Below are 14,070 nucleotides of genomic sequence, written 5' to 3' on the forward strand. Positions count from 1 at the left end.
AGGGTTTGGTACCTTCGACTTCAGCCCTCAAGTCACGTCTGATGAGAACTTTCTCACACGCTCAAAGAAAATAAAAAAACAACAACACCAAAATAAAGAAACTTTTCGGCTCATTTGTACAGCTGACGTGATCAAACTAATAAAAAGCTCATCTCGTCCTCCTTCACCCAAACACCCCCACTGCTCCCCCTGCCACCGCCCTGTCCCCGAGCCAACGCTCCCTCTTTTCTTTCAAGCATCCATGCATGTGTGTGTGTGTTTGTGCAAAGAAGGAGGCCCCAGTGTAATGCTTCCTCTCCCAAACTCCAACTCGCTCGCCACGGCGACCCTGTGATCATCGTCATGACAACGGTAGCCCTCCTCCAAGCCAAGGATACCCCCTCCTCTATCCAATATCCCTGATTTTCCCACACAAAACCAACAATGTGATCCTGTTTGTGTGAGTGTGTGTCCATTTACATGTGTGTTTTAACCCATTCAGGGCCAGTGGTTATGACAGTGGACAGCTATACAAAAGTTGATCCATAAAACACCTTATTTTTGACATGGCTGAACTTTAACATTTAACCTCTTGTCTCCTTAAACAAAGTAGATCATGGGAGATTACCTTGCTAAACTGAACGCTAACTCGTAAAATATAGGCTGGACAGAAAGCACAAAGTCTGTTATCAATATAAATTGATTAGCCCTGATACAGAAATTGATAGAGCAGGCTCTAAAGATCAATACATATTAGCTCATGCTACATAGATAGCGGGTTTCAAGAAGATTGGTTCTCGAATAACGTGAGAGTAGGATTTCAAAGTTAATGTCCACGAGAAGAATAACTACTTGAGTGACATCTTGACAGGCAGCCTTCAGTCTGAAATTTCGACCTGATGGTTGCGTAAAAAGAAAAGGCCCTGCTATTAACAAAAATCCATTTGTTTTCATTTATTTTACCTTCTGTTTATCCAAACAAATGGTCACAGGGGTGCTGGAGCTTATCCCGGCCAACTTAGATAGGCAGTAGACGACGGATACCCTGAATTGGTTGCCAGCCTTTTGCTGGAGTTCATCTTCTAGTGGTCATTAATTTTGACAGTAATTTTGATGAAAACTTTTCAAAAGACTTTTATTCCAATTAAGATTGGTGGTGGCGCTAGTGGAAACTTTCATCTTAATTCATTAAGTGACTATGTTTTCAATAAAGAAAGAAAGTAAGAAACTTTATATATACTTGAGTTTAAAGTTATTGTTTTTTTGTCAATGGGGAGAATTCCCAAGACTTGTTTTTTCACTTTTCATGTTAATAACTGGAAAAACGTTGAGATTTACCAAGTTGACTGTTGTCCTTGAACATAACACCAGTAAAATAATTGATGAGAGACTTGAACCTGTGACCTTGCGTTGCATAACGCTGGTCTGCACCAGCACACATTAGGGGATGAATGGTCGCAGGTTTGTTGGGCGCAGTGTTGGTGGCTTCATTAGAGAACAGAGGCTGTCTGTTTTAGGGGATCGGACCAGCGGGCTAGCGCTCATCACTGCTAATGAGCTTTGCTGCTTTTCCACGGCCCAGCCCGCTTGCTAAAGTTGGTGTGCTTATGTCACACACACACACACACACACACACACACACACACACACACACACACACACACACACACACACACACACACACACTCACAGCCTTTTCCAGTTTGACCTTTAACATTTTAGCTGTCAAGCAAACTGACTTCCGTGTCTGTTCCTAAATTCTCACACTTGTACACACACACACACACACACACACACACACACACACACACACACACACACACACACACACACACACACACACACACACACACACACACACACACACACACACACACACACACACACACACACACAACCAGCACACAAACACACACACACACACACACACACACACACACACACCCATTGACGTTGCCAAAAGAGACCAAGAGTGGTGGGAAATGTGATGGGAGACTTCTTTTCAGCACAACTTTTTGCCTTGGTAAATGTCCCTCAGCGACGGGACGATTTTACTCATGAATATTATTTTGTTTATGATTTCTTTATAGCAACAGTACAAAATAATGTCTTTTCATTCTCATATTATCAGCAGAATATTACAAACAAATTTTATCTCTAGAAATATTAAAATTTTGCATCTGGCAATAATGATGAAGGACTGTGAGACTTGATTGGAAAGTGATGACATCATCAGTGCTGAAATTCAAGTTATTTTTATTTACCATTGTTGACAGTCATTCTTTCACGAAACCATGACAACATATACCGTCACTTTGGTCACATGGTTCAAACAGGACCAGTAGGCCGTTAGTCTTCAAATGCAAACAAAGTATCTTGACGCTTACGTACAGTAAGTGCGTTAAAGTCAACTAGTCAAGGAGTTAATTGACGTTCATCACGTAAAAAAAAAAAAAACAGCAAACAAAAGTCAAGTGACTGCAATGAAATGATTTGTGCCGACTCAAGTTTTACTACCTTGAATTTAATGATTTATGTTTAATACTTAAAATAACACCCATTTTAAAACTCCTACTAAAACATCACTTTTGAGCCTTTCTGTAACAGTGTTTTTGTTTGTTTGTGATCACATCAATCTTTTTCCAAATCTTCCATCAATCTATAAAATAGCTACAGATGAAACTTCCCAGGCAAACAAGAAATAGAACAACCATTGACAGGAAGGTCAAGAAGCAGGGTGCATGATGGGGGCAAGAAAGAACATAGAAGGAGAAAAATAATCTAACTGGAGATAGACAAGATGGCAGAGGTGTCTTTTGCTTTGTCAAAGAAGATGGCCGCCTCTTTGGCCGTCTTGAGCTGGACGTGAGCAGATGCCGGAGAACCTTCAACCGAGTTCTCCTGACACGCTCGGCAGCAGCAGCAACAGCAGTCCACGAAGACCCGACCCAGCGCCTGTGGAACCCACATTTTCACTCAATTGTAAGGAATTCTAGAGAAGAATGCCTTGCCTTGTGTCTTGCAAAACGATAATGAACACAAAAAAAGTCAAAACACCTAAACCTGCTAACAGGAAACATTCTCTTGATTGTAGAAAATATGGAAATAAACTATGATATGACCTGTCTAACTGGGCGCCAGGGAAGGTCAGTCAACAACTTGATGTCACATCAATTCCAAGAAAACTAGAGTTTTTTTTGTCAAATACAAGACCAGTCAGAGTGGAGTAGTATTATAATACCAAGAATAAGATCTCGTCCCATGAAGTAGAACTGTCCAAGTTTAATTTATCACTGGGGATTGAGATCGACGTACTGATTGGTTTAGAGGTTATGGATTATTATGGAATTGGTAAGTGAATAAAACCAGATTTAGTTGTGCAATATTTTAGTTGTAAAAGTTATAGACATCTTAAAAAGAATTGGAGCTAATTGACTGGCCAATTTCAAGTGATGAATTGGTACTGGCTCCCTTTGATGCATTGTTAAGGGCTCATATACTTTACTTTGAAAGTGTTTCTTGTAGTTGACATTCATAATATTACCTGTGAATGCTAATATATTGAAGTATCAACTACCTTACCTTTATTTGTAAACCTGTTCTGTTTGGTTCTTGGACATAGAGAGTGGTACACCTGAGATTAATGTGTTATATTATATTTGTCTACTCCCTATATGGGTGTTTATATTGTGTGAGGATGGGATACCTCGTAACTAGAACGATAAGAAGAGGGAAGATAAGTGAGATAAGAATGTGCTTGGGGAAACCTACCTTACATAAACACAGCAGCACCACAGGCGTGATGGAGGACTTGAGGAACAGGAGGAAATGATGTACGAGGGCCAGAGTGGTCGCCGTCTCCTCAGAGACGGTAATATTGGTATATGCTAGCATGATATTACATATGTGTTGGGGTAACGCACAAATACTGTACACCAGCGCTAATGCTAACAGAGTGCAGTTAAATTGCCGTTCCAACGCCTGATGATGATGACGTTTGTGATTCGAGGAGGGGTCGTCGTGGCTACGCTGCTTGTGGGCGGAGCTGGAGTCGCTGTGGACGTTACGGGTTGCCATTTGGCAGAGGATGGTGAAGAGGACAGGCAGGCAGAAGTAACAGCCAAACGTCCACCACATGCGGGCCTGAAAACCAATCAGATTATTCGGTCTAGCCGTAAGTGCCGGAAACGGGCTTTGGGTGCGTCAATCGTGGTCTCACCTGGTGGTACTTGTGCAACAATGAGTGTAAAGAGTCAGGCAGAAGGAGTGAGGATGGCGCCGAGACGCTGATGGAGCAAGAGTCTGGAGCTGTTGGAGCTGTGGCCCTAGCGTATTGCCACAAGAAGAGCTCAGGACTGGCCAGCAGCATCGCAGCAACCCAAACCACAACCAGTTTGACCAGCACGGAGCGACAACGTTCCACTCGCCGTGTCTTTGGTTGAGAGGAGCTAGTGGCAGCGTGGAAACGGTCAATTCCCAGCACACACAGCGTAAAGGAAGTGACGCCCAAAGACACCACCTGAGACATAACCACTGTCAGCAGACTCACTTGCAATCAAACATGGCAAAAGAAAACCAAAAGTAATTGATGATTGGTCAGGGTCTCATTTGGTCATCACAGCAACACAACTCTGACTAACTCTCAGCTTTTAACAACACATATGTCTCTCCATAGAATGCTACATACAGTACACTCATTTAAGTACACTTTACGTGTAAAGAGATGGACACCATTTTGCTTTCAGCACTACCATAATAACCATTCAAGGAAGAGATTTAACAAAGTATTGGAAAGAGTATAACCCTAACCACATTCACTTCAAAGTTTATGGCATTATATAACCATACTGAGAATCTCCTGTTATACCGCATCCCAAAAGTACTCTATTGAATTGAGATTTAGTAAATGTGGAGGTCATTTGGTAACAATGAACTCATTGTCTGGTTAAAACAAACAGTCTGAGATGATTTGAGTTTTACAACATGGCGCTTTATCCTCCTGAAAGTGACTAATGGGGACAAAATATATGTATAAAATACTCCCCACAAAACTACACCACCACAACCACCAGCCTGAACCACTGATACGAGGCAAGACATGTAAATGACACCCAGTTCTGACCCTACCATCTCAATGTCACAGCAGAAATCGAGCTTCATCAGACCATGTATAATATTTTTCAACCTTTTATTGTCCAATATTGGTGAATCTGTGTGAATTGTAGTTACAGCTGGTCATTCTCAGCTGACCTCTCTATGGCATTAACAAGGGATTTTACGACCAACAATTTACAGTCACTGGATGTCTTCTCGTTTTCTGACCAATTTCTGTAAACAGTTTCTGAAATGCTCAGAACAACCTGTCTGGCACCAACAACCATGTCATTCCAATCACCTTTCTTCACCATTTTGATGCTCCGCTTAAACTGCAACAGATCGTCTTGATCTACAATTTTGTGGACTTTTTCCACTTTACTACTATTACAGTTACTAAAATCTACACATTACCATGACCCCACCCACCTAGGCTCCACCTACCTCCATATAGGGCACCATTCGGCAGGTGATCTCAGGAAGGATGCGGCGGTGTGACAGCCAGTTGACCATCTCCGTGGGTAGGCAGAGCAGCAGTAGCAGAAAGTCCCAGAAAGCAATGCTGGCGAGCAAGTAGTTCCAGGCAGATCTCATGTAGAAGTTGTTCCATACAATGCACATGATGGCCATGTTGCCCACCACACCCACCGCCAGCAGTAGGCCAGCCGCCAGCACGGTGGCATAGGCGATGTAGGAGCTCCGGCTCAGCGGATAGAAGGGGTTGAATATTCCTTGGTTCTGGAAATCCGTCACGTTTGATAGTCGGGTGACTTGAGGTGGGGTCACAGAGTCATTCTCAAAGGACTGCCCGTACGTGGACTGTTGCTCATCTTCCTCGGCGCCACGGGCTAGGCGCTGATGTAGCTCCGGGTCTAAATCGGGGGACTCGTAGGCGTGGGGCTGGCTGAGGGTTCTGCTGCCTACGAACATCTGCCACAGTAACAGAACCAGGACCAATGTGACTGACCGCGCCATGTTGGAACAACCAAGAAGATCCGCAGCAAAGTCCAAAAGATCTTTCTTAGCCCCTCACGTGATCACAATTAGACCTCAGCGAGCCATTAGTGGTCCAGAAGATAGTTTAAAAATGGCTAACGTAGATGATGAGGATGCAATAGAAGAAAATGAGGAGGAGGATGGAAATGATGGTGGTGGCAGGGGGGGCTGGAGGTTCGTGGCAGGGCTGCTCCGTCTGGGATTAACGCAGTAGAGTGACTGAAAGTCTTGCAGAAACTCTGTGGGACAAACAGCAGCTCTGCAAATCAAACACACAAAAACTCACGCACACGCAAAGAAACTACACTCTGGTTTCTGCTTCCCCCTGCTGCTCATTTTTGTTAAAGGTGTCTCTCAATAAAATTACTGCTCATCTAGTCTGTATATGTGTAAGAAATTGATGACAACTTTAAATACATTGTAGATGAAACACACAAAAACACACACAAACACACAAACACAGAAACACACACAAACACACAAACACACACAAACACACACAAACACACACAAACACACACAAACACACACAAACACACACAAACACACACAAACACACACAAACACACACAAACACACACAAATACACACACACAAACACACACAAACACACACACAAACACACACACAAACACACACAAACACACACAAACACACACACAAACACACAACCGAAACACAAAATTACACACAAACACACAAACACACACAAAAACACAGAAACACACAAACAGAAACACACAAACACACAACCGAAACACAAAATTACACACAAACACACACACAAACACACAAACACACACAAAAACACAGAAACACACAAACACACAACCGAAACACAAAATTACACACAAACACACAAACACACACAAAAACACAGAAACACACAAACAGAAACACACAAACACACAACCGAAACACAAAATTACACACAAACACACACAAACACACACAAAAACACAGAAACACACAAACAGAAACACACAAACACACAAACACACACAAACACACACAAACACACACAAACACACACACAAACACACACAAACACACACAAACACACACAAACACACACAAACACACACAAACACAAACAAACACACACACAAACACACACAAACACAAACAAACACACACACAAACACACAACCGAAACACAAAATTACACACAAACACACACAAAAACACAGAAACACACAAACAGAAACACACAAACACACAACCGAAACACAAAATTGCACACAAACACACACAAAAACACAGAAACACACAAACAGAAACACACAAACACACAAACACGCACACACTCCACAATAATTAATGTGTTATATTGGACACATCGTTGAAAAATATACATCATGTTTGACCTTAAAATAAATGGGATATTATAAAAAGAAATCTAAGTGATATTACTTGAGTATTAAGATTTTTTCTGCTTTGTTGCAAAGGGGAAAAAAATAAACGTTATCTAAAATAATTTTAAAGTATACATAATACATTGGCGGAAAGTTTTGGGGTAATAAAACTTATTTTAAACTGGAGTACCCAGTGTATTGGACAGTTTCTCAGTTGTGTTTATACCATAAGATGTAAACGGCCAGTCTTTAATACACACACAAATAATTTATTATTTGAACATTCAACCGAATACACAACCAAAATATCGCTTACACAGCAGAATAATTCAATAATGCTGCTTGAAACCTAATTAAAATTTAAAGTTAAGGCTCGTTAACAATCAGATATTATATATCAACTCTGATAGTACACCATTGCAACACTGACTGACTTTGTTGTTCATTAAAACAAAGCAGAAACAATTCTTACAAATAAATCCTGAAAGAATGACTCCAGGCTGCTAAAAATCAAGAGTGACTGGAATCTGACAAAATGAGCTTTTTCATTTTTAACATCACCTAATTAGTTTTTGTGAAGTGACAATGCTAATTAGTGAAGCATTGAGGTTGTAATTATTTCCCATTTTTGCTTGATCACTTTAGTGTTCCCCAAAGTCGCTGTTGCTTTTTTTTTTGCGTGGCCTAATGCACCACACGGGGGTACTAAGTCTAGTGCCGGCACTTTTTTTAATACCTTAGCAACAGTTGAGCTTCTGTGTGCAGAAACAAACATTTGAAGGAGGAAGGTGACATTCGGCATACGCTTGTGTAGTCAGCGCTTCTCTTTCAAGTTACCATGGAAACAAATGAGTCAAGTAATCTTCATTGTTCATTTGTTGTTCACCACCAGACCATCAACATTCTGATTATCCAACTGCATCGCAAGCAGCCATACATTCTCATCACATGAAACTCCAAAAAAGCGAGTCAGATCAAGCCCGACATGCTGCTGCAAAGTCTCGTCTTCATATTCGCTGTCTCATCACCACCACCTCAGGGTGTGTATGTGTGTGTGTGTGTGTGTGTGTGGCTGTGACAAAGCAAGCCGCTTGCAGGTTAGGCTTCCTGACCTCCTCCCAGGAGGAGAGGCAAGCACAAACTTCATCGACGCTCATGCGCCTTGCCGAAGGGAACCTGCAGCCTTGGCTATTGTGCACATGCGTCATGCCATTACAGAGAGGGAAGTGGCTGACAATGTAGAAAAAAAAAGAGCCGTGGAGAGGAGCACAGTCAGCGGAGACCTGAAGGTAAGAGAGTCATTATATACTATACTATTACTTTATCAATAAGATTTCATCAATCCAAACTTTGAGCTGAGTTTAGAGGAATGGGAATGTAATTGGGAGTAACACTTGAAAGTTCCATTTTCATTCCAATCTAACAGTTGTTTGGAAAGAAGTGTGCTAAGTGACTGTAAGATGAATACTGACAAGTATTTTGCAGGTAGTATTCAGTTCATATCTTTAGTACGGCCTATACAGGGTTATTAAAGTAGTACTATATTCATTTAGAAGAGGAAAATAGTCATTTATCAATAAAATGTAGGTCATATTTGTAAAAATACATCAAAATAAGTCAAAAGTTTGGTACATAAAGCTAAAAATATCTAATGTCTTTCCCATAAAATGTATGTTATGATTTTAACTTCCTTTTTAAGCACTTGTCTTATTTCCTCTGAAGCCCAAAACGTTGAAAGTGTCTTTTTCCCCCTGGATTACTTTACATCCACAAAAATAAATAAAAAGAAGCATTTATTGTAAAGAAAAATGCCATCTTTATTAAAATGTATGGCATCCTGATCACTAAGAATAATATTTTATAGGAAAATTAACAGTAGGCAATGTGAATTTGGTCTCTATGTCTGATGTCGAAAGACTAAGAAGTAACAACCTTCCATTTTCATCTCTCTTGATTATGTAGAGCCATACATGCGAGTTAAGCGACCTTGGCAAGAATATTTGCAACGTGGAAGCACATGCGTGTTCAAAAGTTTTAGAAACAATTTGTAACCAAGGCCGTACTTCATTTATCTATCAAGCAGTTTCAATTTCACGTGAACATTTTGTACCATGAAGCGACAAAAAGCCTATATCACCAAGCAAGGTCTCCTCTTTTTTTGCTTTTATTTTGTGATATGCAAAAGATTGGTTTTGTGTGTGTGTGTGTGTGTGTCTTCAACAATAACAGATAACACACCAATCAGTATCTGTAAACACACAACATTGAAGTTTTAACTGGCGACAAACTTGAGGTCACACAAGGCCTCATCATATTATCTCTCAAGAGAGAAGGAAGAACTGTGTTTGTAAGTCTGTTGTTGAGTAAGGTGGTGTGGGCGTCCTGACTTCCTGTTGTGAGTAAATTCTCTTCCGATGGAAATGCTCAAGGTCTTCTCTCGCTTTCGTTTGAGCTTCCTGTTTGGCCATTTACTGTTTTGCCTCATCGTTTAGAGACTCCAAGTGGTTGGTTAAATCCACTTCCTATTGCGTTGGTTTTGTTCTAGTCTTTTTCAGATGACTTTTGGCAATAGGTGGTAAACCCTAGATGAATCGTTAGTCCCTTTGCAGGTGTTTGAAACATTTTGTTCATTGCGGTTTTGTGGTTATTTGGCCAAAACATTTGCTTTGGGCATTACAGTATTTATTGCCATCTGCTTAACCACTATTTGTATGAAACACTGCATGTATGGGTTAATAAAAAGATAAGTAAGGAAATAACAACCGTATCTTCCAGCATGGCACTGTGAAAACTGGCCACGGCACACGTGGTCATCATGGCGGCGTCCTGCTCTACGTCCAAGCCTTTGGATGAGCCGACCTCAGTCCCCAGACCAACCATTGGCCTCCAGAAGAGGTGAGAATGAAAACATAAGTCTCCACAAGTCCTCCATTCCACATGTGACCATTGCCTATTTCAGACGGGGCTCCAATATCTCGCTACTTTTGGATGTAAACAGCTTGGGTGTAGAGCTCGGGTGCCCCGTCTCCACGCCCAAAGAGGTGTGGCTCCGGCTGCTTCACAACTCCTCTCGGCTGCTCACGCATTCGCTTCTTCAGCAGGCCGCCGCCAATGCCGACGAGCTGGATGCCGAGTACCAGGTGACAAATTCATTGAATCACCAGTTGGAAGTGTGGTTGCTTATTCAGACATTTAAAAAAACAAAAAACAAAGCATTTTCAGTAGATAAAAGTTAGTAATGCCAGATTTATTTGATGGACACTTTCAGAAAGTCAGCATCCGCCATGTTTTTGTGTTAAATTTGCATTTGTAAAATGTATACTTGTGTTGACAGAGTATTCCGCCAAACTTTGTGAGTACATCAGACCTTGACGTTCCGGGACATGCAATCAAGGACAGATACAAAAGCATCCTTCCCAGTCAGTAAGCACCACCCAAAACACACACTCACACGCATTTCCTGATGTTCCTGCACATTTGCATGTTAAGACCCTGAAAGCCGTGTCATTTTGAAATGCATGGAGGAGGACGAGGCGGGCCCAGACCGTTACATCAATGCCAACTATATCCGGGTCAGTCACACACACAAGAACACTCCTACGCAGACACACCCAGTGATTTGAACCCTTTCAGTGACAGATGTCATGACAGTGGACAGCTATTTAATATCATTCATGGTGGTAGAAGTCCAGTCTATATGGACTGGGAGGGGCAAATGAAGGAACATTTTTTTTCAGTGTTTCTCCATTGGTGGTAATTTTTAAAACATACTATTTACATATACTTCATCTCCTCAAATTGTACTTGAAGTAGCCTTGTGAATGCCACGAAAATCAACATTAAGTGACCTAAAAATGACCCAAACTCAACAGGAACTCCGGAACAGTATATAGCCCAGAAATGCCTAAAAATCAACAGGAAATAATTCCAAACGTACTGGGAATAATCCTGGAAGTGACTAAAAAATATACAGAAACTGACACAAACGTTCCCTCAAATTAACAAAGAAGTGGCCCAAAATTAACTTATTGTCTAATAGACATCCAATTCAATTAAACTTAATGACTGGCCATTGACGGTGCTAAACGTCCAATCCATTTCTTTCAGGGTTACCGTGGTATTCCAAAGGCTTACATCGCCACCCAAGGGCCAATGGTTCACACCGTGGGGGACTTCTGGGACATGGTTTGGCAGGAGAAAAGTCGCATTATCGTCATGGTAACCAGGCTAAAGGAAACCAATGAGGTCGGTGGATATATTTTTTCTTATATGGACTGTACTCTAGCATGTTGACATGTATTTGGGTGCGTCCAGAAGTGTGTGAGGTACTGGCCTCGACCCATTGACCGTAGGAGAAGTGAAGGGGAGCTGGATGGGGGGAAAAGTCAGTTTGGGCGATTCCATCTGCGAGTCACGAACAGTCAAGACAACGAGGGGTTCACCATCACTGACATGGAGATACAGGTGGGATTTGTGGAAATATGTGTGAACTACCCTAATCTCAGGGTCAACTTTCTTCCTCTAGATTTTCACACAACCTTGTTACTGGTTAATAGTTGTTAGAAAATGCCTGGCGACCCTCGTGAGGATAAGCAGCATGCAAAAGGAATGAATAAATAATCATGTCACATGGTGTTTCCTCATTGTCAGCATATTTTTGGATGGGAGCGCCGGTCCATCAGACACTACTGGTTCACGTCATGGCCAGACCACTTAGTCCCACAATGCGCAGGTCCACTGCTTCGACTTGTGGAAGAGGTGGAGTCGTATAGTGGTTCCATTTACGGTGCCAGCTCCTCCCAGTCAATTACGGTACCTTGTGTCCAACCTGGTCCAATCATTGTCCACTGCAGGTACTACTTTATATGCTGCCGCTCATTTCTCTGCACAGGCGGATTATCTGTCATAATACAATCTTGCTTTATTCCTGTTGTTCTCACGATTCACCTCAGCGCCGGCATCGGAAGGACGGGTTGCTTCATCGCTAGCAGTGTCGGTAGTCAGCAGCTGCGTCAAACGGGTTGCGTGGACATTTTGGAGATGGTTTGTCAGCTTCGATTGGACAGGTTTGTGGAAGAAGATTCTTCTTTCTCTCCTTAAATGAGACTCACGCACCATTTTCCATACCATGCAGGGGTGGGATGATCCAAACGTCGGAGCAGTACCAGTTTCTCTACAGCACTCTGGCCCAGTTTAGCTCCCAGTTTGATTACAAGCAGGTGATTTAGACTCATCCTTGTTTCAAGCTGATAATTACATGAACTCATGAGCAGTCTGTGCCTTTTTTCCAGAAGCACAAGCAAGAAAATGACAACTCAGAAGAGCAGGTAAGTGAACAGATGACGAAGCTTCAACTGTGGCGGACTGATGGTGGCTCACATGAAGAACCCGAGTCCGGGGGAAATGATGGTAGTAATCATACAGAAGGCCTAGGAGGCGTTACTCGAACTCGCTGGTAGAGATACTGAAGCGGGACACAGTTGGACCCACAGATCAATAAACCATGGAGAGGCAGATCCAGAACAGAATCATTTGGGTCGTAGAAAGATCGTAAAATGCTGCTTCACTTAATTCAGAATTGCCAAGGAGAGTTGAGCCGGATAAAGAACCCTGCTGCAGCCACTATGACGACAATGTGTGGAAACAGGTTTAAAAAGATATTTTCAAAAAAACAAATTGTGCAAGGGGTTTTCATTAGACCATCTCAAACTACTGTGTATTGTTTAAGCAGTTTAAAAGTTCAATGTACAGTCTGTAAATTATTTTATTGAATGAATTTTGTCTTTGCTATATTTAGTCAGGGTAATCCGACCAACTCTTAGCAGGCAACTTGCGAACCGATCAAAGCGTTTTTCAAAAGTAAACCACTCATTTCTGCTTCTTCAGTTACAGAAGTTTCCAAACAAGTTTGTATTTTACGTACATATAATTGTCATTAAATAATGCCACACACTATAGAATGGAAATGTGACTAGTTAAAATGTCTGGCTAACATTGATGCTTTTTTTACCATATCCTGGAGGGATCCTGCTTACGCACCGGACATTGATCTAAATTGCTGCCATGATCATCTCCTATTGTGTTGAAATAAATCCAATTGGCGGCCCCATGGGACGAGTGGTTGGCGCGTCGGCTTCACAGTTCTGAAGTTGAGGGTTCCATCCCAGGTTGTTCCTCGCTGTGTGGAGTTTGCATGTTCTCCTCAGGCTTGCATGGGTTTCCTCTGGTTTATTTAAGTTTTTAGAGTCTTAAGCGGGAGATGAATAATTTTAAACACAATTGTATATTTGGTTAAGGTCAACTATTTTAAACACAGAGGTTAACAGGAAAAATACTCATCTAATTTTGCAAATCCAAATTGAAAGTCCTTACAAAGGGGAGGAAATCCATTTTGTGGAAATGTTTCCAAGAGCTTTGCATTTATACCCCACCGTTTATGAGCTATGCATGTGATGAGATTATCCTAATCTCAAATGTCTCCTCTTGTGGTTTAAAATTTATAAAAACATTAACTAAAGTCTATTATGTTATGAATCTATTAATCATAAAAATACTCTGAAAATATACTGAGATGTAAAGTCTCAGAGGAGAAAACTCCAAATAACTTCTTGTTGTAAAATTGTAATTAATACATGGTGCTTTTTTT

At 41.5% G+C, this 14,070-nt stretch overlaps 2 protein-coding genes across 2 annotated transcripts; one reads left to right on the top strand and one right to left on the bottom strand.

The window, feature by feature from the left end:
• Positions 1 to 2,218: 2,218 nt before the first annotated feature.
• gpr37l1b (G protein-coupled receptor 37 like 1b) lies at positions 2,219 to 6,304 on the bottom strand. Its single transcript, XM_077729906.1, has 4 exons — positions 5,518 to 6,304; positions 4,199 to 4,498; positions 3,751 to 4,122; positions 2,219 to 2,934 (listed from the first exon to the last, which is right to left on the bottom strand). The coding sequence occupies exons 1-4, from the start codon at positions 6,046 to 6,048 to the stop codon at positions 2,761 to 2,763; spliced, it is 1,377 nt and encodes a 458-aa protein (XP_077586032.1). The 5' UTR covers positions 6,049 to 6,304; the 3' UTR covers positions 2,219 to 2,760.
• Positions 6,305 to 8,517: 2,213 nt separating this feature from the next.
• Positions 8,518 to 12,938, top strand: LOC144186386 (tyrosine-protein phosphatase non-receptor type 7-like). The gene is made up of 11 exons (XM_077710548.1): positions 8,518 to 8,713; positions 10,200 to 10,319; positions 10,384 to 10,564; positions 10,759 to 10,843; positions 10,914 to 10,996; positions 11,532 to 11,669; positions 11,739 to 11,888; positions 12,075 to 12,277; positions 12,377 to 12,490; positions 12,559 to 12,643; positions 12,716 to 12,938. The coding sequence occupies exons 2-11, from the start codon at positions 10,240 to 10,242 to the stop codon at positions 12,881 to 12,883; spliced, it is 1,287 nt and encodes a 428-aa protein (XP_077566674.1). The 5' UTR covers positions 8,518 to 8,713; positions 10,200 to 10,239; the 3' UTR covers positions 12,884 to 12,938.
• Positions 12,939 to 14,070: the final 1,132 nt, after the last annotated feature.

This window comes from Stigmatopora nigra, chromosome 1 (genome assembly GCF_051989575.1).
Source record: "Stigmatopora nigra isolate UIUO_SnigA chromosome 1, RoL_Snig_1.1, whole genome shotgun sequence".
Lineage (NCBI taxonomy): Eukaryota > Metazoa > Chordata > Actinopteri > Syngnathiformes > Syngnathidae > Stigmatopora > Stigmatopora nigra.